Source organism: Oryctolagus cuniculus, chromosome 1 (assembly GCF_964237555.1).
Source record: "Oryctolagus cuniculus chromosome 1, mOryCun1.1, whole genome shotgun sequence".
Classification (NCBI taxonomy): domain Eukaryota; kingdom Metazoa; phylum Chordata; class Mammalia; order Lagomorpha; family Leporidae; genus Oryctolagus; species Oryctolagus cuniculus.
The window spans coordinates 51,018,328-51,042,039 of NC_091432.1; the positions used below are offsets into that span (position 1 = coordinate 51,018,328).

The following is a 23,712-nucleotide window of genomic DNA, read 5'->3' on the forward strand; positions in this document are numbered from 1 at the left end:
GGTAGCCGGGGCAGAGACAGGAAAAAGACCTGGAAACTTTCCTGAAAGCAACCGTGCAACACTGGATGTTTTAAAATGGAAGTGACAAACTCACAATTTGTGTTTCAGAAGATAATGAATTAATAGAGGTTTAGTTCTTAGAAGCTCTTTTTCTCCTCTTTCAGGACTATGAGTGCTTATAGTCAGTAAAAGGAGTTAGACAAAGACAAAACCCATCCTTCTGTGGACTTCTATAGGACTGATATACAAGGCTTTCAGACCAAAGTTTAGTCAAAGACACAGTCAAAAAATGCAAGATTCCCAAGAGGCATAAAATGCAATCTTGCAAGAGAGGAGAAATAAGTCAAGTTAGTGACAGATCGGAGTTCATTTGGTTTCCTCTGGGCTGTTACTGCAGCAGGTATCATCAGCCTGGCCTATCTGAACAAAGACACCTGCATGATATCTAGGCTCATGGAGGAAGGGCAGGAGGGAGGAGGGGGGAGGGGGGAGAGAGGGAGGGAGGGAGGGAGGGAAGGAGGGAGGAAGGGAGGAAGAATGGAAGGAAGGATGGAAGGAAGGAAGGGAAGAAGGGAGGAAGGATGGAAGGAAGGGAAGAAGGGAGAGAAGAGAAACTTTTGTCTGCAGCAACGGGTTCATTACATGGCAATTATTAGCTGTGTCACAGGCACAGGTAGGTCTTTGTGTCAGACTAATTTAGATCCCGTTAATGAAAATTACTTCCTCTTTACAGAGCCTATACCCCATGTGGTTTTCTGAGGTGCAGATGAAGTATTCAATTAAGCACAATTTGAATAAATGCCAATTATGATCTGCTTTGAGTCCCCCTTATGCAACATCTTTATGTGTACCGTGATGTGGAGGGGAAAGAGGTCAATGCCTCTTCTCAGAGCCAACTCCACGGCTGAGATTTTAGAGACAACTGGTTTACCCGGCTGCATGCAGGACAGCAGCACTGTCAGGGAACAGCAAGCAGAGTCAGGCAGGCAGCTTTCCCTGGTCCAGGCTAGTTCAATACTAGCTGATGATGTCAATTAGCTCCTATTTCCCATGAGGGGAATGACACTGTTTCCCCTGCAGCTATTTGGTGAACACAGAGGATATCATCAATGGGAGAGATGCTAGGTGAGAGGTAGTGTGGTATAGGGCTAGTCAACCAGATCAGCCTCAGTTCAAACACTCGCTTCACTTATTTCCTGTAGGGCTTTGGCCACATTATCTACCTTCCATGTCTTGGTTAATGAAGGTGTGTCAGTTTCCTGTTGCTGCTATACATAACAAATTTCCACAAAATAGTGCCTTAAAACCACACATCTTTATCTTGCAATTCTGGTGGTCAGAAGTCCTAAATGGGTATTAGGGAGCTGACATCAAGTGGTTCATGGGACTTCATTCCTACTGGAGGCTCCAGCGGAACCTAAGTCCTTGCCTTTTCCAGCTTCTAGAGACTACTTACATTCCTCAGCTCTTAGCTTCACCTTGCTCTCACCACTGCTTCCTTAACTGTATCTTGCTCTCTGACTCTGACCCTTCTGTCCCCCTCTTATAAGAATCTTTGTGGGTCTGGCGCTGTGGAGTAGTGGGTAAAGCCACCGCCTGAAGTGCCAGCATCCCATAAGGGCACCAATTCAAGTCCCGGCTGCTCCACTTCCAATCCAGCTCTCTGCTGTGGCCTGGGAAAGCAGTAGAAGATGGCCCAAGTCCTTGGGCCCCTGCACCCACGTGAGAGACCCAGAAGAAGCTCTTGGCTCCTGGCTTCAGATTGGTGCAGCTCCAGCCGTTGTGGCCATCTGGGGAGTGAACCAGTGGATAGAAGACATCTTTCTCTCCCTCTGCCTCTCCTTCTCTCTGTGTGTACCTCTGACTTTCAAAAAAAAAAAAAAAAAAAGAACCTTTGTGATTACCTTGGGCTCGCCTGGATAATATTCTCATATCAAGGTCCTTAACATAATCATAATGTGCAAGACCCTTTTGACACATAAGATAATTTATTCACAGGTATGGAGGAGTAGGAAATGGAATCTGGCACGGCCATTATTTGGCCTTACTACAGGAGATAGAAATAAGATAATATATACGGCTGGCACCGTGGCTCACTACGCTAATCCTCCACCTGTGGTGCCGGCACCCTGGGTTCTAGTCCCAGTTGGGGCGCTGGGGTCTGTCCAGGTTGCTCCTCTTCCAGTCCAGCTCTCTGCTGTGGCCTGGGAAGGCAGTGGAGGATGGCCCAAGTCCTTTGGCCCTGCACCTGCATCGGAGACCAGGAGGAAGCACCTGGCTCCTGGCTTCGGATCAGCGCAGCATGCTGGCCATAGCAGCCATTTTGGGGGTGAACCAGAGGAAGGAAGACCTTTCTCTCTGTCTCTTTCTCTCACTAACTCTGCCTGTAAAAAAAAAATAAGATAATATATACAACTATTATGATTTATTGTTTCACTAAGCACTCAGAATCTGTGTTAAATGAAATGAACATCACACGACCCCAGGGAGCAGAGTCTGAAAGGACTCAGGCCCTGAAGGGCTATGTCCAGATGCACTAACTAAAATGACAGGATCATCCATGGGGCCAGGCACTGGTGTTGCCCAAATGTGCTGCTCGTGGGAAATCCCTCCCAAAGGGAAGTAAGATGTCAGAGGAGGAGAAGCCCTTCTGACCAAACAAGTAATTTGGTGCCCACTACCTTCTGGGGCACTTTGAAATTGTTCCTCCTTTGGCCTCTAAAGGTCTTAGAAAAATTGAGGCAACTAGTAAATTGACCCAGAGTAGCAGGGGAACCCCCCTCTCCATGTCATTACTTTAAGAATAAAATATCCTGTGCAGTAGGAAGGAGGTTGGTAAAGCCTTTTGATATCCACATATGCAGAGGAACAGGCTCGCCCTGTGCTGGCCCAGAGCAGGTGTTCTGGAAACACCTGTCCACAGACCGATGTGAAGATATCGATCAGGCCCACCTCACTTCCTTAGAATGACCTCAGTGGTCAGTCCTGATCACATCCTGATCTGACTCTTCCTGGACTCCCTCTCATGTGTCATATAGGAAACTCATAATGAAGAACAAACCATGTGAAAGATCTATGAAGAGTGCCCAGGAAACCCAAATGGAGACAGGTGCTCTCATTTGACAGAATTTACAACACAGAAAATCTGACATAGATTTAATGAAAAGTTATTATTACTTCTATGCTGTGTAGGAATTAGGACAAAAAGGCCAACAGTGCATATAACTGTAATTAGAATTACTCTTTAATTGCCACATGGAACATTTAGATTTCTATTATCACTGCATTAACTATAATTAACAATGTCAGTGTAGTATTACCTATAGCAGTTTATACTCTTTCATATATGTCATATATGAGTAAGCATGGATACCAAAAAATTTTGCACCAAAATAAACATGTTAATTCCATTTTTCCATGAATTTTGTGAAGTATCCATGTATGTACTTGACAGAGCTTTATAAACTATGGAGGAATTTCGAGATGTCAGTCAAGATTACAATCCCTGTTGGCATTTCTGATAAGTGAACTCCTGCTAAGTGGTAATCAAGGTGGGTAGAAATACAATCTGATCATTCTAAAATGCCATACAGGGTGGACATTTGGCAGTGGTTAGGACACCACTTGAGATGCCCATGTCCCATATCAGAGTGCATGGTTTGAGTCCCAGATCCTCCACTTTGCCATCCAGCTTCCTGCCACTGCATACCCTAGGAGGCAGCAGCAGGTGATGGCTCAAGTATTTGGGTCCCTGATGTGCACATGGGAGATCTGGACTGAGTTCCAGGCTCCTGGCTACAGCATGGCCCAGCCCTGGCTGATGCAGGCAATTGGGATGTAGACCAGTGGACAGAAATTTTCTCTCTGTCTGAACTGTGATAACTAATAGAGCACCTAAAAGGGGATCTATAGAAGTGAAATTAACGCTTCAAGACACAATGACTTTGAACAGCCCTTGTCTCGACTGTTGAGGAACATTTCTTTTTCATACTATTTGTTGAACTCTTTACTTAGTATAGAGTTAATCATGTGTATAAAGTTCATTGAAAATAGATCTTAGTAAAAAATAAGAATGGGAATAAGAGAGGGAGGAGGGAGAGTGGTGGGAGTGTGAGTGGGAGGGCAGGTATGGTGGGAAGAATAACTATGTTCCTAAAGTTGTACTTATGAAATGACTGAAGTTTGTATTCCTTAAATAAAAGGATTCTGGGGAAAAATTTTAAAAAATGAAAATAAATAAATGAAAATTTTAAAGTAAGCAAAACACCAGATGATATATTTCTATGGGAAATGTATATCACCCTCTATCTCAGTGAAACCAATTAATTTCTGAAGATTATAGAAAGTTATTCTCAGTGAAAGAGTTGGTGTGGGTTAGTCAAGATGCCCAGGTCTCTTCCATCCTGGGTTGTTACTGTTTGATGGGCAGAGCAGAAGTTCACCAACACACAGCCCACTTCCTATCTCCCTTTGTCATGTCTGCTGGATTCCCCAGGCAACACAGTCCCTGGAAAATATGCCCTGGTCATGAGAACGCAGGGCCCACAAATTGCTTGAGCACATCCACCTGCAGGCCACAGTTCCCTCCTCTGGATCAGCAAAAGGGGTGAACAAGTCCAAGCCCCAGGCTTCCCTCACCACTGTGCCAGTGAACTCCTGTAGGACAAATTAAGTGAAAGGGTTCTCGTTAAGATGTCCAAACAAAGGTGGACAAGGTGTAGATTCAAGTCCAAAGAGGCTCCATGCAGCACTGGCATCGTTGGCAGATTCATTACCGGAAGCCTCACGGGAGATTTAATCTCCTAAGTATTTGAGGAGGCGGTGAGCACTTCAGAACCCAATTCATCTTCTTTGTCTTCATTACAGAGAGCCCTCTGATCACCTCAATCCTCCCTCTGCTACAGGAAAGAGCCATTTGTTTCATTAATGGGTACACTCTCACTAGCTAAGTGGTTGCTCAGAGCCAGGGCAGAAGGTGAAGCCACCACGAGGACAGCAGGAGACGTGCCTGGCTCAGGCAGGGGCAGGAATAGCTTCTGATTCAAGCTGCAGAGAGAACTGCTCTCTGCCCAGACCTTGACCATGTTCTCCTGCTACACTGAGCACCCTCCTTCCTAGGAATCAGTGAGGCTTCGAGAGAAGGCCGGCTGCTCCAGGTGATCAGAAAGGGGTCTCTGCACAGAGTCACAGGATGTCTGAGCTGGGAGAGATCAGGCCCTGTCGGAGGTTCCCATTCAGTGCTCTGTGCTACACATTCAAGTGCCAATACCAACGCTAACCCTGACAGCAGCTTCCGTTGATTTTATAGTTGCTGTGTGCTAGGATCTGCGCCAAGAGTTTATACTCATCAGCTTCTTTAATTCTTATTGCAGATTTGAAAATATGTGTTATGTATCTTCACTTTACAAGGGAAGAAAGTGAGACACAGATTGAATGGCCCAAACTGACATGATTATCAATAGGCGAAAAGCTCTGAACTCAGGTCATGTGATTTACCACTGGCTCTTAAATGAAATGACGGGAGTGAGCCATAGGAGAGGCACTTGAAGACACCTCGGATAGGTGAGAGGCCAGGCAGATGGAGGCATCCAACCCAGGAAGCAAACAGCTTGAGTAAAGCTGATTACACCTGGTGGGCCTTCCAGCCTCTTCCCCACACCCAAAGGCTGTGAGAGCAGTGGGCATTGGGCAGCCCTCCCTCAGGAACCAACTAGGCCAGTGGTGAGCTCAGTAAATATCTGTTTCTATCACATCTTGTCTCTATGGGGGCTTGTCCAGCTGTAAGGAATGAGAAAGGAAGACACTAATCATATCATGCATGGCTCGGTAGGCCAAGCTGAGGATTCGGGATAACTCACTAGTCATGCTTTTCTCTAGAGCAAAAGTTTTGAAAAATAATGATATTCACCATTTACTAAGAACTTAGTAGGAGCTAAGCATTGTATCAGGCCATTACATCTATTTTCTCATTAAACCCTCACAACAAGCCTGCAAGGTAACAATTCACGCCCCAATTAATAGATGAGAAAGCCAACACCCAAGAGGCTGTGACTTGCCCGAAGTCACCCAACTAGTAAATGGCCCCAGCAGAATCAACGCTCAGTCTCCCTGATCCACAGCACACTGCTCCCTTCACTTCATTTCAAAGGTGGCAGTGGACAAGAATCAAAGACCAAGGTCCGAGTCAGACCAGAATTTAAATGCTGGTTAGCTAGTTGCCAACCACACTATTTGGAGGACATTCTCATCTATAAATTGGGGCAAATATCACCAGCATCATAGATTATGGGAACCCTCATATACTAGAAAAGCTCTGCCTTGGGAGGGTCTGTGGTCAGCTGCCCTTCCACAGGTGGTTCTAAGGACAAGAAACAGCTGATGATGTGCTGCCCTGCTTCGTCCCTTTCTTGCCTGAAGCAGGCATTTAGGGAACTGGGCCAATGGTGCCAGCTCGAGGCTAGAGGCCCTAAGAAAGTCTGGGGAAGTATAAACGTGGAGCGTGCCCTCATAAAGAAAAATGTACATGAAATAACAGATTAGGAATAGATATCATTAGATAAGTCAACAGTGAGATGTGGGCTGTGACATATGGGTCTTATCAGAGCAGGCAATTCTAGAGCTCTGGAGCCAACAGGATAGGCCATCCTGGAGGTGCTGGCATAGGCGTTGGAACTCAAAGATGTGTCGGCTTCAACTAGTAAGGTGAAAAGAAACAGATGTGGGGTGGGCTAAAATTGTGGCAGTGATGAACTAGCTTGGGAATTAAAGGACCATCTAACTTACAGCTCAGGTACCTGGTGAAATTTACAGAGCTCCAAAATTCATTAGATCCATCCCCAACATGTATACACTTTGGAGGGGAAATAGACCTAGTAAGGCCAAAGGTGAGATGGCATAAAGTTCTAGAGAATCACAGAACAAAAGGTTTAAAAACCCCACTCATGCAAAGTTTTCAAACCCTTTTAGTAGCAAAACCCTACCTCACCCCAACAAAACCTTACATGGAGCTCAGATATAAAAAAAAAAAAAAAAAAAAAAAAAAGAACTGTGACTGAAATAGAGACTGAGGCCCAGAATCAAGGCTTTGCCACAAGCCCCTAATTTGATGGAGGCAGACAGGGCAGCAAATTCACCACATCATTACAATGTTAGACAGGCACCAAGTCGACTGGAACACAGACCTTCCGAGGAGGTCCGGGAACCTTCCCATGTGTGTCTCTGCTTCCCAAGGTGGACAACCTGAGTGGAGATAGAGGAAGGCCCTGGAGTGGTTGGAATGAGCAAAGTGGTAGGGAGAGGACTCAGAAAGACACTACAGAGCCTATGAGAGCTGTTGAGAACACATTCTTTTAGCTTCCCACAGAATGCAAAGGCCAAAAGTCAAGAAAGGGGATTAACAGAACTCATTACATGCTGCTCGGCATGGTGTCCTCCCTGCCCTAGAAACTAAGTCCTGGCCAGGCTCTGTCTCCATGGTTACAGGCCGGCCTAAGCTTCTCACCTGGTCCCGAGTATAAGGCGTGTCCACTCTCTGCTTGTCACTGCAGGCTTCCAGGAGGACGCGGATGGCATTCAGCTGCAGGAGCATCTCACAGGCCATTGTGTCAAAGAAGGTGATGTTGGCAAGGGCCGCGGAGGCCAGCAGGAAGACTTCACCAGAAGAGGCCTCTTGGCACAGTTCTGGATGGCAAAAAAGATGAAAATAGCTTCAGGGCCCAGTGCTTCATGGAATGACCTCATTTGTTTCCCACGACAGCTCCGGGTGATCATTTGGGCAGGTGTAATAACACTGGTTTTACAGGTGAGGAGAACAGTTACTCTAAAGGGAATAGTATCTGTCTGCATCAGTGGCAGATCTGGAATTCGAAATCCAGTGTGTGACTCCTATTCACTCCTTCACCAACTGTGTCTCAGGCACCGCTGGTGGCAGGGTGAACAAAGAAAGCACAGCTTTGCCCTCGTCAAGCTCTACCCTACTAGTAGCCAAGAGAGAATGAAATTTTAAAGAAGTTTGTAGAAATAACTTCAAGTTCTGATCAATATTGGGAGGAAAATATGGAAGCACTAAGATAATAGCTAGGGACAAAAAGGGTGCATAAAGAATGGGTCGCTAAGAATGGGACTTCACAGTTGAGTCCTTAAAAGAGGAAAAGAGCTAGTTGGGGAAATACTTAGGGGGAGAGAATGCTCTCAGCCAAAGGCCTAGCAGGTGTAAAGGCTATGAGGCAGCAAAGACCTTCTAGTCCATTCATGTCTCAGGTAATAGACACTACATTGCTGCAAATGTGCCTTAAGGAAGAGGCAGGCGGAAGGTAAAGTAGAATGATTCAACTTCTCCAGCTGTCATTAGCAAAGCCTCTGTACTTCCTTTTGGTCCCAAGATAAATATTACCCAGCTGAGGAAAGTTCTACACCAAGCCCCTGAATGTCAGACTCTTTGTCCCTAATCCTAGTGGTAATGGCCAGGTCCTGTGACCAAATTCTCCCACTGGAATTCTCCAATCTGGAATTGTACTTAGGACCAATAAGAAAAATCAACCCCATCCCTCTACCACCTATCACATTCCCTCATGGGCTCTACAATACCAGGAATGGACTCTGCCTCAGGAGGAGGCAAAACAGCCTATGCCCACGGTGCTGCCCTCATCCCAATGGACCTGACTTCTGATCCTCAGCTCCAACTTGAGGACCAATCAAAGTGTTTCCTGAGCCCAAGATCTTTCCTACTTATAATTCCTCTACCAAAATCACAAAAGGAGAGGCCACCATTCAGAAGAACAGCCCCAGGAGAGAAAGAAAGTTCCAGAGACAGAGTTGAGCTGTGTTCTAACCTAACCCCTAAGGGGTTCTTGACTCCAGCCAGAGAGTTGGTATTCTCAGGTTCTGATACTGCAACTGGCCCCTCTTAGTCCCTTCTAGTGAATGCAGTAACTGGTCCCTGCCTAAAAAGGGACAGATAGAGTCACACCTATAGTGTGACTCAGGCCATTTAAATTCTGAGCACAAAGTAGAAAATTACTGTCCCCATTTACAGGTGTGAAGCTGAGCCTCAGAGAAGGCAATAGCAGTCAAAGTACCACTTACAGAATGTTTACTCTGTGCGAGCCACTACTATGTATTTTTATCCCATTAAGTTATTCAGTCTTCACAGCAGTCCAATTGTTGTCACATTTTTATAAATGAAGGAACTGAGCATTCAGATGATAAGTGATTTGCCTGAGGCCTTATGAACAGTAAGGTAATTCCTGGGGCTATGATACCTAAATCCCCAATCTTCCTATACTCCAGGTTGCCCTTGGCTCAGTCCCGCACTGAATCACTGCCTTATTCTCAGTGATGCTCCTGCAGACCTAGGTTTCAGTTCTATCAGGAGAGGAAGGCTTATCTCTGCAAGTCTGCTCCCACAGCCCAGCTGGGGCCATTAAACAATCCAGTCTTGACCTACCCATTCAGGTATAGGACAATAGATTAGCCAAGAAATTGAGGATTCCTTGATTCCCCTCATCCAGTGACTGCTCCATCATCTGGTTTTTAGGAAGCCACTGGTGTCTTCCAACCCCTTCCAAGTTACCTCCTCCATCCAAGCTCTGGGATGAGACTATAGAACTCACCAGCCCAGTTTGCTGTACAACTTCTTCTAGGTCCCCTCATTCTCATGCAGTTGCTGTTGCTGCCGACACAGCAATTATTAACACAACCATCTAAGTGCCTTTTAATTTTGCTGCACATTTATTTGAACTCAGGCTGAGTCACCTGGGATGTGTTAGGGAGATTAAATTGAGGATTCTAGTGACTCATTTATAAATGTTTCCAGGGAATGGCAAGAAACTGGAGAACTACTTCCCACCAAAGAACAGAGCTCTGGCTTCCCGCCCAGAAGATATATTCCATCTGCTGAATCTTGGAGTAGACTCTACAATGCCCCTTATCAGGATGAAATAAGTAGGAGGACTCCCCTACTTCAGGGGGAAATTCAGCATGGGCAAAGAAGCAGGAATGGACATGTGAGAAGAGTGAAACATCATTTGGGCTATATTATGTTTTGGTTCATTTATTTGTTTTTTAATTCGTGATATTTATAAATTGAGGTATTTCCTATAAAATTTAATATTTATGCCTTCTCTGTAAAATGTAGGCATTTCCTACATGGCAACAATCAGATGGAGTTGACCAGTGACTGTCTCCTTTATGTGCTTTTCAATTCCATACAGAACCCAAACCCCTTATTTTCTTCTTCCATCTGACTCAACTCATTGGTGTTTCCTGTTGGTCTCTTGAGGCTATCTGTGCATGAGGCTCCTGGTACAAGTGCATCTTGATGATGTTGTGAGACCTTAAGAGTTCCTCAACCTCCACAGGCCTAGATTTCTTCCCCTAGCGTGATCTCTTGAGCTCCTGCCAGCCATGACTTTCAACAGTTGACTTTCATGGTTTCCCAATTTTTTTGAAAAAAGGTGACACTGACAGATGGATTTCTGCCAGCCTGGCCTGTGGGTACCACTGCCCTGGCTAGAATCATCCACAAAGTCAACTTAATCAATGTCTCCTAGGTGAAAAGTGTTTGCATATCTTAAAATTCTAGAGCTAGAAGGATCCTTGAGAGAAACAGGTTGCAAGCTTTCATTTTACACACAAAGAAAATTGTGAAGTGAGCTTGTGATCTGACATAGTAAGTCAATGGCAGAGTCTCACCTGGTTCCTGCACAGGGTTGCTACCCAACAACTCTTCATAGAATGGAGGAGTGAAAAGACAGAACCCTAAGGTATTCTGTGCTGCCCCTAAATCGGTGTTTTTGCAGGTATTCCCAGCTCTGATATGTTAACTCCAAACACTAGCCCTAAGGTTTCTAATAAAATTAATTAGAGTTCATTTCCAATAAAATGTGGATATAGAGACAGTGACAGAGTTAGGGATAGAAGTAAAAACAAAGACCAGCACCAGGGCCAGTACTATGAAAAGAAAGGAAGTGGCTTGCAAAGCAAGTTCCCTGAGGACTGTTATCCAGACAAATCCTTCTAGTTTCTGCAAGTCAGTAAAGAGAAACTAGAAGAAAGCATATTCTAGATATTGGACTATGACTCTCTTGCCAGGAAAACACACGTCTGCTGGAAGAGTCAAATCTTTCATGGCCACCTGATGAGAAAGCAACAGAGAGATCTCAATGGCAGACTGTGGAAAATTGATGCTCTCAGAGAAGTCACTGGCCAAAATCTTCGCTGCCATATTCTTTGGGTACAATAAATCCTTTGGAGCAAAGTCTATCAGAGGTTTTCTGGTCAAGGATCTGAACCTCAAAATTCAAGGGCCCCTCCTCCATGGACCCCTGAACTCCCTTCTAAAAGGCCAACTCATCCCAACCTGACCACAATTCAAGGTGCTTCTTAGAGGACTCTATGCATTTTCATCTGAGACTTTAGACAATAGAGCCCTTCAAAGCCTGCCTGTGATCCACCAATGGCTGAATTTCAGCCAGTGTGCTCATCCAGGAAATACGTGGGGTGCAATGCTTAGCAGACTGGAAGGCCTTCCTCACCTTCCTGAAAACAACCACCAACACCCTCTCATCCATGGGTACCGCCCACTGAGGGTGACTCACTGATGAGGGCTGTCACGATCTCCTCCATGCTCTCCAGGAAGCTACTGAGGTGCTGGGTGAAGGGCAGGTGCGGGGAGGTGACCTGGGCCACCACGGCCGCAGCCTCAGCCCTTGTAGCCTCTGAGTGGCTGTCGTCTGTCAGGATGTCGGCCAAGCACAAAACGCCATCCACCTGCAGATGGAGAAAGGGAGCTTCCCTAGGCATCCTGACAAGGCACCACTGCTCATGACAGTAACAAGACACACAAGGACCCCTACATGTCCAGCCCGGACTTCCTGGGACAGCCTGGAATCCAATGCGGAGCAAAGGACAATCCAGCGATGAGGCCCCCACAAAGACCCAAACTTGAGCAACTGGAGGTTGCTCCTTTGAGTCCACCAGAGATCAGTAACCTCCCATGGACTCTCTACATAGCAGACATCCATACAGTGTGTAGGAGCTGGATTGCAGTCACCCACCACAGCCAAGCGTAGTAGAAAGAGCAACCACATAGAAATTTCACATCCCCAAACTCCAGCCTTGGCCCCCTCTTCCCTGCCTCATGACTTGGCATTGGTCACCCAGCATCTCTGAGACTGTTTCCTGCCCCCTTCAGCAGAGTATGGAGAGATTAAAGAAACAAAGCAAACAATGACTGATCCAGAGGAGATCTCCAGAAATGCTGCCTTCCTCTTCCCTTCCTTGGATTTAGCAGTAGGCCAAACCCAACATCTTTCCTTCTCCATCTTCTTCTTGGTTTGAGTCCTGGCTACTCCACTTCTGATCCAACTTCCTGCTAAAGCACGACCCGAAAGGCAATAGATGATGGCTCCAATACTTGGGTCCCTGTCACCCACGTGGGAGACCTGGATGAGTTCCAGGCTTCTGGGTTGGACCCAGCCCTGACTGTTGTGGACTTTCGAGGAGTGGATCAGCAGGTGGAAGAGTTTCTCTCTCTCTCTCTCTCTCTACCCCTCTCCCTCTCCCTCCCTCCCTCCCTCCCTCCCTCCCTTTCAAATACAAAGGAAATAACTTTTTACAAAGTCATGGGTTTGGCATTTGCACCCGTATAGTTTGGCTTCAAAGGCCAGGTTCTGAACAGGACATCCCACTGCCTCCTACAATGCGGCACCTGAACTCAGACCCCAGCCTCCACCAAGGGTCAGTACTTGAAATTTATTGGATGAAAAGGGAGCAGTAGCTTTTCAAAGCCAGTTCAGCTGCACTACTGCAGCCCCTCAGATACCCAGGACATGAGTCTGCCTGAGGATCCCACCAGCGACCATCAAGGAGAATTTCCCCAGTTAGGAGAGGGAGACACGGATGGGGCAGGGAGGAAGGAGAAGCATGCACGGATGCTCTCCCACCTGCCCCAGCCTGCAGCTCCTGTCCTTACATCCTCTTTTCCTGCCACTCAGCTCCAGCACCTCTCTCGAGGCCTGCATTCCGTGTGACTAATTACCACCACTGAGTTCTGGCCTGCCTTTAATGGCTCTTGGGAGCTGTAAGGTCCATTAGCTGTGAAAGCCTTTGGCAATCTCAAACTCCAAGGAGACAAATGTGGAAACAGGAGCTCAGGGAACTGTCTGTAATAAAACTCACCTGGATGTGCTTAATAAACAGGAACAAACAGCAGCAGCCAGCCCTGGCAGGACTGGATTTGCGCCAGGCGTCTGACAAGCAGGCCCTCAGAGAGGGGCCTCGTTTGGCCCAGGGAAGGGTGGGGGTGCCTCTGGGCCCAGAGACAGGAAGCAAACCTATTGCCAACATAAGAAACCTCTTAGGCCGTCTGCCCATCATTCTCTAGCCTCCTTCCAGCATGAATCATGCCCGTTGCTAAGAAACTATGGGGTCTCCAACAGGGAAATGTCTCAATCAAGCCAGTCTCCTTAATCTCATATCTTGGTTGCAGTTGGGGTTGCTACCCAGGTCCCCAACTCAGTTGGAAACACCAGTCAAACTAACTCAAATCAGCACGCTGCTGTATTCCCCAGCACATGCTTGGAGATAGGCCAATCTGAACAATCAGAGAGGCCACAGAGCGGATGTTCCCTTGGGCCGGGGTGCTGCCCAAGGCCGAGGCACAGACCTACTGTCCTGGCTAGAGAGCTGCTCTGTAAACACAACAAGCAAGATTTCCCTGAGCACATACTACATGCCAGGCCTGGGGCCAGCGCAAAGATGCAGGGTGGCGGGGTGCAGGGGTGGGGTACAGTGTGGCCTCCTATGAGGATGCTGTGTGGGGAGGCCTCTTGGAAGCCTGGTTCTCCTCTTCTGGGCTCCTGTGCCCAAGTACTTCTGGTGTGGTAGCCTCTGTCCCACTAAAGGGCCCTGTTGCTCCAGATGTGGACCAGATGCATCAAGTTCACCACAGGCTTCTGATGGGCAGATGCCTGCACCCCACCCAGACCTACTCCAGCTGAGTCTCAGGGGACACCTGGGAGCCTGCTTCTCAACAGGCCCATAGCTGATTTTTCTGCACTGGCAATTTGGAGCAGCACGGCTGTCAAGAATCTCTGTTCCTTTGTCTGGTTCCCACGCTCCTCTGCCATTGCTGCCAACCCAGGGACTGCAAGGTTGCTCACTCTTGGCTGCTCCAGGCCAGGCAGCAAGTGGCTTTCAGTAAAGGGGATACATGCAAGAAAGTCATTTAGATCTAAGACTTGAGGGCACACTTTAGGCAATTAAAGGCAAAGGAACAAGCCTGCAGATGGAGGAGGTTGGTGAGCAGAGGCAGCTGCAGGGAAGAACAGCATTGGAGCAATCGTCAGCACAAGAACACAAGCTCCCCAGGTTCCCGGCCCTGCCGAGCATGCCCAGCCTGACGGGGACCCCAGGGCCTTCTTCCCTTTGGGTTCCCAGAGGATCTGTGAAGTCTGCCTCTACAATCACCACCAGCTCATTGTCTGGATCTCCTTATCATTTCTGTCGTACGCTTCAGGTCTCTTTTGGTAATTCATGGAAATAGATCATCCCTTCCAAAGAGAATATATGTGGCAAATTTATAAGGTGCAACAGATAATAAAATGAACATGTCTACAATGGTACTTCAAAAAAGTTCATGGAGGGGCAGCCACCTGGCAAAGGGGTTAAGACACTGCTTGAGATACCAGCACCCCATATGGGAATGCCTGGGTTGGAGTCCTGGCTCTGCTTCTGATTCCAGTTTCCTGCTAATGCACATCCGGGGAAGCAGCACATGATGGCTCAAGCATTTGTGTCTCCGCCACTCACATGGGAGACCCAGGTTGGGTTCCCAGCTCCTGGCTTCAGTCTGGTCCAGCCCCAGCTGCTACGGGCATTTGGGGAGTGAACCATTGGGTGGAAGGTCTATCTTTCTACCTGCCTTTCAAATATATAAAATAAACATGTATTCTTTTTTTTTTTTTTTTTTTTTTTTTTTTTGACAGGCAGAGTAGACAGTGAGAGAGAGAGACAGAGAGAAAGGTCTTCCTTTGCCATTGGTTCACCCTCCAATGGCCGCCCCAGCCGGCGCGCTGCGGCCGGCGCACTGCGGCTGGCGCACCGCACTGATCCGATGGCAGGAGCCAGGTACTTCTCCTGGTCTCCCATGGGGTGCAGGGCCCAAGCACTTGGGCCATCCTCCACTGCACTCCCTGGCCACAGCAGAGAGCTGGCCTGGAAGAGGGGCAACCAGGACAGAATCCAGCACCCCGACCGTGACTAGAACCCGGTGTGCCAGCGCCGCAAGGCGAAGGATTAGCCTAGTGAGCCGCGGCGCCGGCCACATGTATTCTTAATGGATGGAAAATGGAACCAAACTGTAAGTTTATTTTGTTGCAAAAGGTTTTGAAATCCATATATAATTTTTTTTCATAATATAGTTTTTCCTTGAACTTTTGGAAGACCCATTCATATGCAGGGATCTCAACATTCTTTTAAAACAAAATAAACTTATCTTTCAATTATATTTCCCCAAAACTTTCTGAGCCACCTACATATGTATAGGTGTATATCCCAACAATTATAGTCTTAGAAATTAAAAACAAAACTCTGCTGCAAGCCTTGGCTTTCTTCTGCTGATGGTTATTGAGTTTTCTGCTTATTAGTCCCTTGTTTTCTTTAGAGATTTATTGTGTGCATATTTTGTTTAATTTTATATACTTTTACACTTGCCATAAGTACTATTATACAGCAATTTCCTTTTCTCCCCAGTAAGCATAATGCTTATGAAATTCCTTCCTTTTGTCTTATGTGGCTACAGCCAATTTATTTTCTGTTTTATAGAAACCTTTTATTTAATAAATATAAATTTCATAAGTACAACTTTTGAATTATAGTGGTTCTTCCCCTCATACCCACCCTCCCACCCCCAAACCGTCCCACCTCCTACTCCCTCTCCCAACCCATTATTCATTAAGATTAATTTTCAATTATGTTTTTATAATTGAATATATAATTTTATATTCAGAAGATCAACTCTATACTAAGTAAAGATTTCAACAGTTTGACCCACACAGACACACAAAGTATAAAATACTGTTTGAAGACTAGTTTTACTGTTAATTCTCATAGTACAACACGTTAAGGACAGATGTCCTACATGGGGAGCAAGTACACAGTGACTCCAATTGTTGATTTAACAATTGACACTCATTATGACATCAGTGTTCACCCAAGGCTGTTGTCATGAGCTGCCAAGGGTATGGAAGCCTGTTGAGTCCACAAACTCTGACATTATTTAGATAGGGCTATAATTGAAGTGGAGGTTCTCTCCTCCCTTCAGAGAAAGGTATCTCCTTCTTTGAATGGCCAATTTATTTTCAACATTGTGTGATATTTCATTGTATAAGTTGATTGCAATTCATTTTTTTCTCTTGTTGATGGACATTTGATCAGTTTTCCAGTTGTAGCCATTATGTACAATGTTACTATAAATACTCTTTTAGGTGTGTTCAAGGAACACTTGCCTGTTTCTTAAGGGGTGTTGATCTAGCAGTGAAATTCCTAGGGCCTAGGTTTGATAGCTTCAACTTTACTAGTACTGACAAACTGTTTTGCAACATCGTTGTGGCAATTTACACTCCCACAAACAATATATTTGCATAAGTTCATTTAACTCCATATCCTTACCAATACTTCCTATTGTCAGATGAGTGTAAAATTCTACTTTAATCTGCTTGTCTTCACTTAACCAATGAGGTTGAAAGGTTTTTCACATCATTTTGTTTTGCTTTTCTTTAGTTTCTTTTAACTTTTTTTCACAAGTCAGATTTCCTCTACTATGAATTGCCTGTTCACTTGCTTTCCTCATGTTCTCTTTGGTGGGCTTTCATAGGGACCAAATTTCCCTTGGCTTTAATTGTGAAGCTGCTGACTCACCAATGCCCTGCTGCCAGCATGATGTCACCAGGCCAAGTTCATCTCCACATCCACCATGTCTAAGCAGGCACAATGCAACCCAGATCAGCCCAGAAGGTCAATGAAGGGCCCTAATCTCCAGGCTCTGGACCTGAGCCAATCAATTAATCAATTCCTATAGCATCAGAGCATGCACAGGCATAGAAGTCAGATCTACCCAAGTCTTAATCCTGCCTCTGTCTCTTCCTTGCTGAATAAGTGTCTTACCTACTTTCAATGCTCATCTATAAAACTGGTATAATAATACCAATCTCACAGGGCTATTTTTCTCATAAAACAGAGAGAAAAATATCAACCTCATTAAACAAGGGGTGCATGTGTAGCTCCTGCCACATGAAACACCATCACCCCTTCCATCCCCAACTATTGGCGGCAGTCAACTCTCCTAGTCCTGGAGCCCTGAATACCAGTTCACCTCACTTCCGCTTGCCCCAGTATCATGACTGAGCTTCTCTCCAGGGCCCCTCCAGGACAAGGATACTACTGAGAAAAGCAGTACTTTGGGTTGGGACACTCAAGTTTACCCACTTGTGTGGACATCCTGCAACCATGCAGACCAATAGTGGAAGTGATTCCTGCTTTAATTCAAAGCCAGGGACAGGAAGCAGAATAATTATGAGGAACTATTTCCTCAGAAAGGAAAGTAGAGGAAAATCAGTACTTTCCCTGCATTTTTGCAGTTCAATAAGCAGTGACTGAACACCTACATTGTGTCAGGTGCTGAACACAGAGATGAAGCAGAAGAGACAAAGACAGAAACAAAACATCACAAGTGAGACAGAGCATGAGAGAGAAGCAGTTGGGGGCAGAAATGACTGGCTAAATGGTGAGGATACAGGAGCTCAAGGAAGAAAAGACATTGCCCAGGCCACACAGCAAGTTAATGTCAAGGCCAGGGCTTCAATCCTGGTCTCCTGCTCTTTGACTTACACTTCCCTCAGCAGAGCCCTTGGGGAGGAAAGAAGGAAGAAACTGGTAGGAGGGCCAGGTTGGCAGGAGATGCTCAGCTCAGCTCCTATAATGGTTCCAGGAGTAGCCCAGCCTGAGGCCAGCTTCCTCAAACACTGGTCCCACTTCAGGAATGTCTCCATCCTCAAACCACCCACTTCCCATCCCTGGTCATAAACATAATGATGCCAAGAGAACAATCTAATCAACGCACCTTCAAATCCCTAAAGAAATTGCTACTGGAAGCACTTATAGATAATTAGCTTTTCCACAGAGTGAGCCTGGGCTGAAGGCCAGACTTTCCTCCTGCGAGGGCGTGCAAGTAGTAAGGAGGAAGGCCAGGCCTGGCCATCACCTGGGCAGCAGAGCCAATGCACCTGAATGTGGACACAGAGGAAGCTGGAGAATGCTGAGATTGCCCTGCAGAGTGGGAAGAGGAGCATGGAACCCATGCAGCTGGAGAGCCCAAAGTGTACAGGAACCACCCTGCCAGACTGATGAGCAACTCTGTCCTGCAGGTTACTAGGAAAGCACCAGCGTGGCTCTATGCAACCATCAAAGGCACACAGGCTCATACACAAAGCATATCATCTATACTGGTCAGCGAGTTCTTAGTTTTGGGCTTCTTTGGGGCAGGGGGTGGTTGTTTATGTGTTTGTTCTGTTTTTAGTTCTTAGGCAGAGGCAGAAGAGCTGCTTGCTGGACTGTAACAATTACGCAGCACCACATGAATGTAGTGAACTCTCAACCACAGAGAGGAAGAAGGATCTAAAGACCTCAGAGTCTTCTCCTTCACTCCTCTGTCAATTCAGACATCTAAAGGCTGCAGAGAAACACAAACAAGGGGGAAGCACAAGGCACTCAGAATCCTGTTCGTGGGTCCAGGCAGGAAGGATCTGGCTGTCCAGACTGGTTGGAAGGAAACATTCAGTCCTAATAAGAGAGGGGCACAGAGGACGTGCCTGAGGAAGCAGACAAGTGAGGGGCCAAGTGACAGGGCAAAGCACATGGTGGAACAAATGAACCCTGGGGTCAGAAGCAGAATCTGAATGCGGAAGTGCAAGGCTCAGGACGGAGTCTGAGTCACTCAAGGTGAAAGCCTGTCTCTCTAAAATGACGAGCTTGTTCCATGGCACAGCGGCAGAGCTCACAGCTCAAGAGAAAGCCGTAGAAGCTAAAACAGGGCTTCAGACGGATAATATTACTTTCCCCCAAACTAATACATCCCAGGCCCCACTCAGCCTCTTTCGTTATTTCAAATCAGACTCTGGGTAAACGCCGAGTGCCAAAGTGGACAAAGACAAACATTAATATGGAACAGGGAAACACTGGATGAAAGGGATTATACTACCAGTTTGGCAGCAAGTCAGTGGGGGAGGGGATGGGAAGACAGAGAGGCAGAGAAAGCAGAGATGAGTTATTTAGGAGGAGAGAATTCATGGATTGAATCATTTAAGAGTATAAATAGAAAATAATTTCCCTGTCAAACAGATGATTTTCCTTAAAACAGATTTTCAAACAGATGTTCCAAAAGCATTTGGGGGATGGGCTTCCCTTTGGACTGTGCTGCTATGAAAATATCAAATTTTCACCAAAGCACTGGTAGGCACAGCTGGGACCTGGATTATACCAAAAGCAAGATCAGTGGCTCTCAGCCTAGTTCTCAGATGATTGGAATCATCTGTGAAAGTTTTTAAAATATTAATATCTGGGCTTTCCAGCCAAGAATTTGAGTTTTATTATGGTAGACTCAGCATTAAAAAAAAAACCCTCAAATAAGTCTAAGACATATCCTGCATTGATCACCACCATGGTTTCAGAGGTGCCTGTAGTACAAGAAAGTTGCAAAATTTAGGAGTGAGGAGAGCCTGGACTATTTGCTGTCTTGGTGAAACACACAAGTTACATTCTCTGAGCCTCTGTTTCTTAATACTTAAAATGATAATAATGTCATTCTTAACAATAAAATCATGAATGAAATATTGACATTCACCCTGAAATCAGTATCAAGACAGATCTACCCCTCATCACTGCTCTCACTTAATACTGTACTGGGCAAGGCAATTATACCTGAAAAGAAAAAAGAAAGGTTTATACCTTTGATTGGAAAAGAAGAGGCAAAATTGTTATTATTTACTGATGATATGATCAGGTACACAGAAAACCCAAGAGTCTACATAATATCCAAATTAATAAGTGAATTTAGCAAAATCATTGGATGCAATGTCAAAATTGCATATTCTATATAATAGCAACAGTTTTAAAATAACATTAATGAAAACCACTGACATTAGCATAAACATATCCAGAAATAAACCTAAATAAAATGTGCAAGATATCACCACTAAAAACTCAAAACACTGCTGAGAGAAATTAAACATGGCCTATAGTAAGTAGAAAGATATACTATGTTCATTGAATGGAACACTCTGTATTGTTAAGACACAGAGTACTTTTTTGAAATTATCCAAAATACTATAAATTTTAGTATATGTGCTGCCAAAGCGAGCACCCAAAATACTATAAATTTAAAGATACCAGTCAAAATCTCAAGAGATATTTTTGTGAATGTTGCTAAGCTGATTATAAAAGAAAAAGCACTTAAGAACTACCAAGAAAAGTCTTAAATTAGAACAAAGTGGTAGGATTTAAACTACCAGATATCAAAAATGTATAGGACTAGAGAGACCTTTTAATATATTAGTACAAGAGTGAAAAAAAAAAGACTAATGGAACAGAAAAAAGAAGTCTAGAAACAGACCCATCTATCTATCTCCACTTTCCTTATAAAAAAGCCACCACTTTAATTTAGTAGTGAAGGGATGGTCTTTTCAGTAAATGATTCTGGCTCAATTGGATATCCTTAGAGAAAAAAATAACCCTATAATACCATTAAAAAGTTAATTTGAAATAAATCATAAGCCAAAATGTGAAAGGTAAAACAATAAAGCTCTAAAAATAAAATAGAATTATCTCCAGGACTTTAGCAGAAACAGTGATCCTTTAAATGGAAACAAATTAGTGCTAACTATAAAAGATCAACAAATTGAACATCAGTAAGAAAATGAAAAGGCAAACCACAGGTTGACAATACATATTATATATTAGATATGACACCATATTTTTAAAATATTTTTAAACATTCATAAATCATTAAAAAAATGTCTTTAAATGGCAAAAGTCTCAGACCAAATTTTACAAAAGAAGATATACAGTCAGGAAAAGAAAAGTGCTTAAAATCACTGCTCATCGGGACAATAAAAACAGTAAAAGATGACCGCAAGGCAAGCAGAGCACAAGCAGCTGTCCCAAATCTACAGGCAGCCTAACTTCTCTGAAGCAGCCAAAGAGAGACAGAAACAGCCTTGGTAAACCGTGTACGTTCATCCTCGGTGTGTGTGTCTTTCCTCTCCCCCCTCTTCCTCCCCCAGGTTTCCACCTCTTTCTCATCGCCCTTCCCTCCCTGTTTGTCTGTGTCTCTGTGGACAACCAGAAGACTCACCCCTTGGTGTCAGAGACGGAAGATGCTGGCCCCAGTTCCGGGCTTTGAGGGCAAGCCTGCTGTCAGGGCCAGACTGTGCCCAGAAAGTGCCCCCCAGTCAAAATCCCCTAAACATGCACCTTCATCCATCCTCTCCACATCCCGGCCCCAGAGCCCCACTTTCCTCCGCTCTCCTCCATGCTAGCACTTGCCCCACTCCAGGAGCCACAGGGTGAGCCAGCAGGCACCGCTGCACCTGCCCAGTGCCCTGAGGGCCCTCCGCTTCCCTGCAGGCTCAGCGTCCTTTCTCCCTAGCACCAGCATCACCTTTCCTTCTGGCTTCCTATTTTCTGCTCTCACCAGATTATTTGGGGTCCAGGCAGGAAATGCACACTGCCTAGCATTTCACCCTGCCAAGTTCACTCTTCTCATCCCACACGGTCCCCCAAACACACACACACACACACACACACACACACGTCTCCAATGCCAGGCTCCATCTGTGAATTCTTAGGGATAGAGAGGTGCGCAGCTCCCTTCTGGCAATTCCTGGAGGGACACCACCCCCTCAACACACCCCAGCTGCAGAGAACAGGCACCAGGACTCCCAGGTGTGCAGCGCTGCACCTGACAACTTTCGTTCCTCACATTACATTTCACAAAATGACTTGCCAAGTCGTTTGATACCAGTAGAACAGAGATCTCTATCCAACGAGAACATTCAGACTCAGGGGGATTAGGAACCCTCCTCTGGCCCCTGAGCACAGCAGTGCTAAATGAAGGGCTGGTCCCAGAGGGCCTCCACTGCCCCCAGCCCGGTGGCCTCTACCCAGTCTCAATGGCCTTTAGTTCATCTGGCAAATCGCAGGCTGTCTCTCACAGCTCACCTTGGCCCACCAGCCACCCTGAGTCCACCTGGGAGCCTAAGAACTTGGACTCAGGGCCAAAGGCGTTGGAGGAAGAGATAGTAGAGAAGCCGGTGCAAATGATCAAGGCTAAGTGGTCCAAAAGGGGGCCAGGGCAAGCCCGGTAGCAAGGTGTGTCTCCCTCTGTCCTTGCTGAGTGATGCTATGGGGATTCCTTTCCCCTCTTCCCACCCCATAAGGGCTGGAAACCATTCAAGGAGGCACTGCCAGGCTGTGTGAAGTCAGATACCCTGCCTTCTGGTCCCAGCCCTGTGATGCTAGGGACAATGTGGGTGTCCAAGTCACTTGACCTCTCTGAGTCCCTCCTTGTCACCTGCAATGGGGAAGAACTCTTAAAGCTGTATTTATTTAGTCCCGTGTGTGTAAGCCCATTCCCAGGTGGGCTCAGGGGGCTGGTGAGTGAGTCTCTCTGGGAGGAGAAGCTCAGATGAAGCTCTGAGGCCAGATGGTGCAGGCCACTGCATACAGTGTGAGATCCTAGCCCGGGGCAGCAGTCAGGAGGGAGGCTCAGAAGAGCAGGCAGCTGAGTCGGATGTCTACAGCTGCAGGGGGACACTCGGCTGGGACACCCCAGTACAGGCAGAGGCAGCCCCCAGACCCTCTGGGAAGGGAAAATGGCCCCCATTGGCAGAGCACTGACCCATTTCAAGTTTAGCATCTGCAAGGCAGGGGTGACTTTTACCCGTGATGAAACTGGGATCAGAAGGGTGCAGGGTCACACACCTGCAGAGTAATTGTGAAGCTGGACGTCGAACCAGGCCTGTTCACCACAGCACACCGTGCCGGAGGCAGCTTTCTCAGGGTGCACCTCCAGGGCCAGGGTGAGGGCTTGGATTTTGCCAGTGGGGACTGCAGGATCCAGGAGGGTTTCCATCCCAGGAAGGCATGAAACTGACTTTGGGGGGAGCCCGGGAGTCGGAGACATGCCGGATTGCAAGATTTGCCTACAACCTGCCCTGGAGGAGACTGGCTTCCTGGGAAGAAGCCCTCCTTGCCCTGAGTTTGTAAATCCTCCCTCCCCGCCACAGGACGCTCTGGCCAGGTCTGCTGATCCTGGGCCCGGACCCCATCAGCCTGAGCAGCTCCAGGAGCGAGCCGCCTCAGGCAGCCTGGAGGCGCTGCTGCTGCCCAACTTGTCCACCAGGGGCTGCTGTTGCACAGCGCATGGGGTCCCGCGCAGCCCCAGAGCACGGAGCCTGCTCCTACAACCTGACCGCGGTGCTTAGACGCATGGACTGCTCTGCTGCCCCAGCCCTTCTCTAAGCACATGGTGGCCCGGGAGAGCAAGGAGCAGCCCTCCAGCGGGCAGGCGTTCTTTCAGTCTGGACAGCACCAGTGGCTCATCTCAGCCTGGAGCTTGCGAGGTGGGGAGCGGGAGGCCGGGCAGTGTGCCTGATT

At 46.5% G+C, this 23,712-nt stretch overlaps 1 protein-coding gene across 1 annotated transcript in view; it reads right to left on the bottom strand.

The window, feature by feature from the left end:
- The window catches only part of INSC (INSC spindle orientation adaptor protein), a 128,926-nt gene that overhangs the window by 11,904 nt on the left and 93,310 nt on the right, over positions 1-23,712 (bottom strand). Inside the window, exons 8-9 of the mRNA XM_017348278.3 lie at positions 11,598-11,769; positions 7,502-7,680 (exon numbers count right to left, since the gene is read on the bottom strand). Of these exons, the coding sequence (XP_017203767.3) occupies positions 7,502-7,680; positions 11,598-11,769 (351 nt within the window). The remainder of the gene's footprint in view (positions 1-7,501; positions 7,681-11,597; positions 11,770-23,712) is intronic.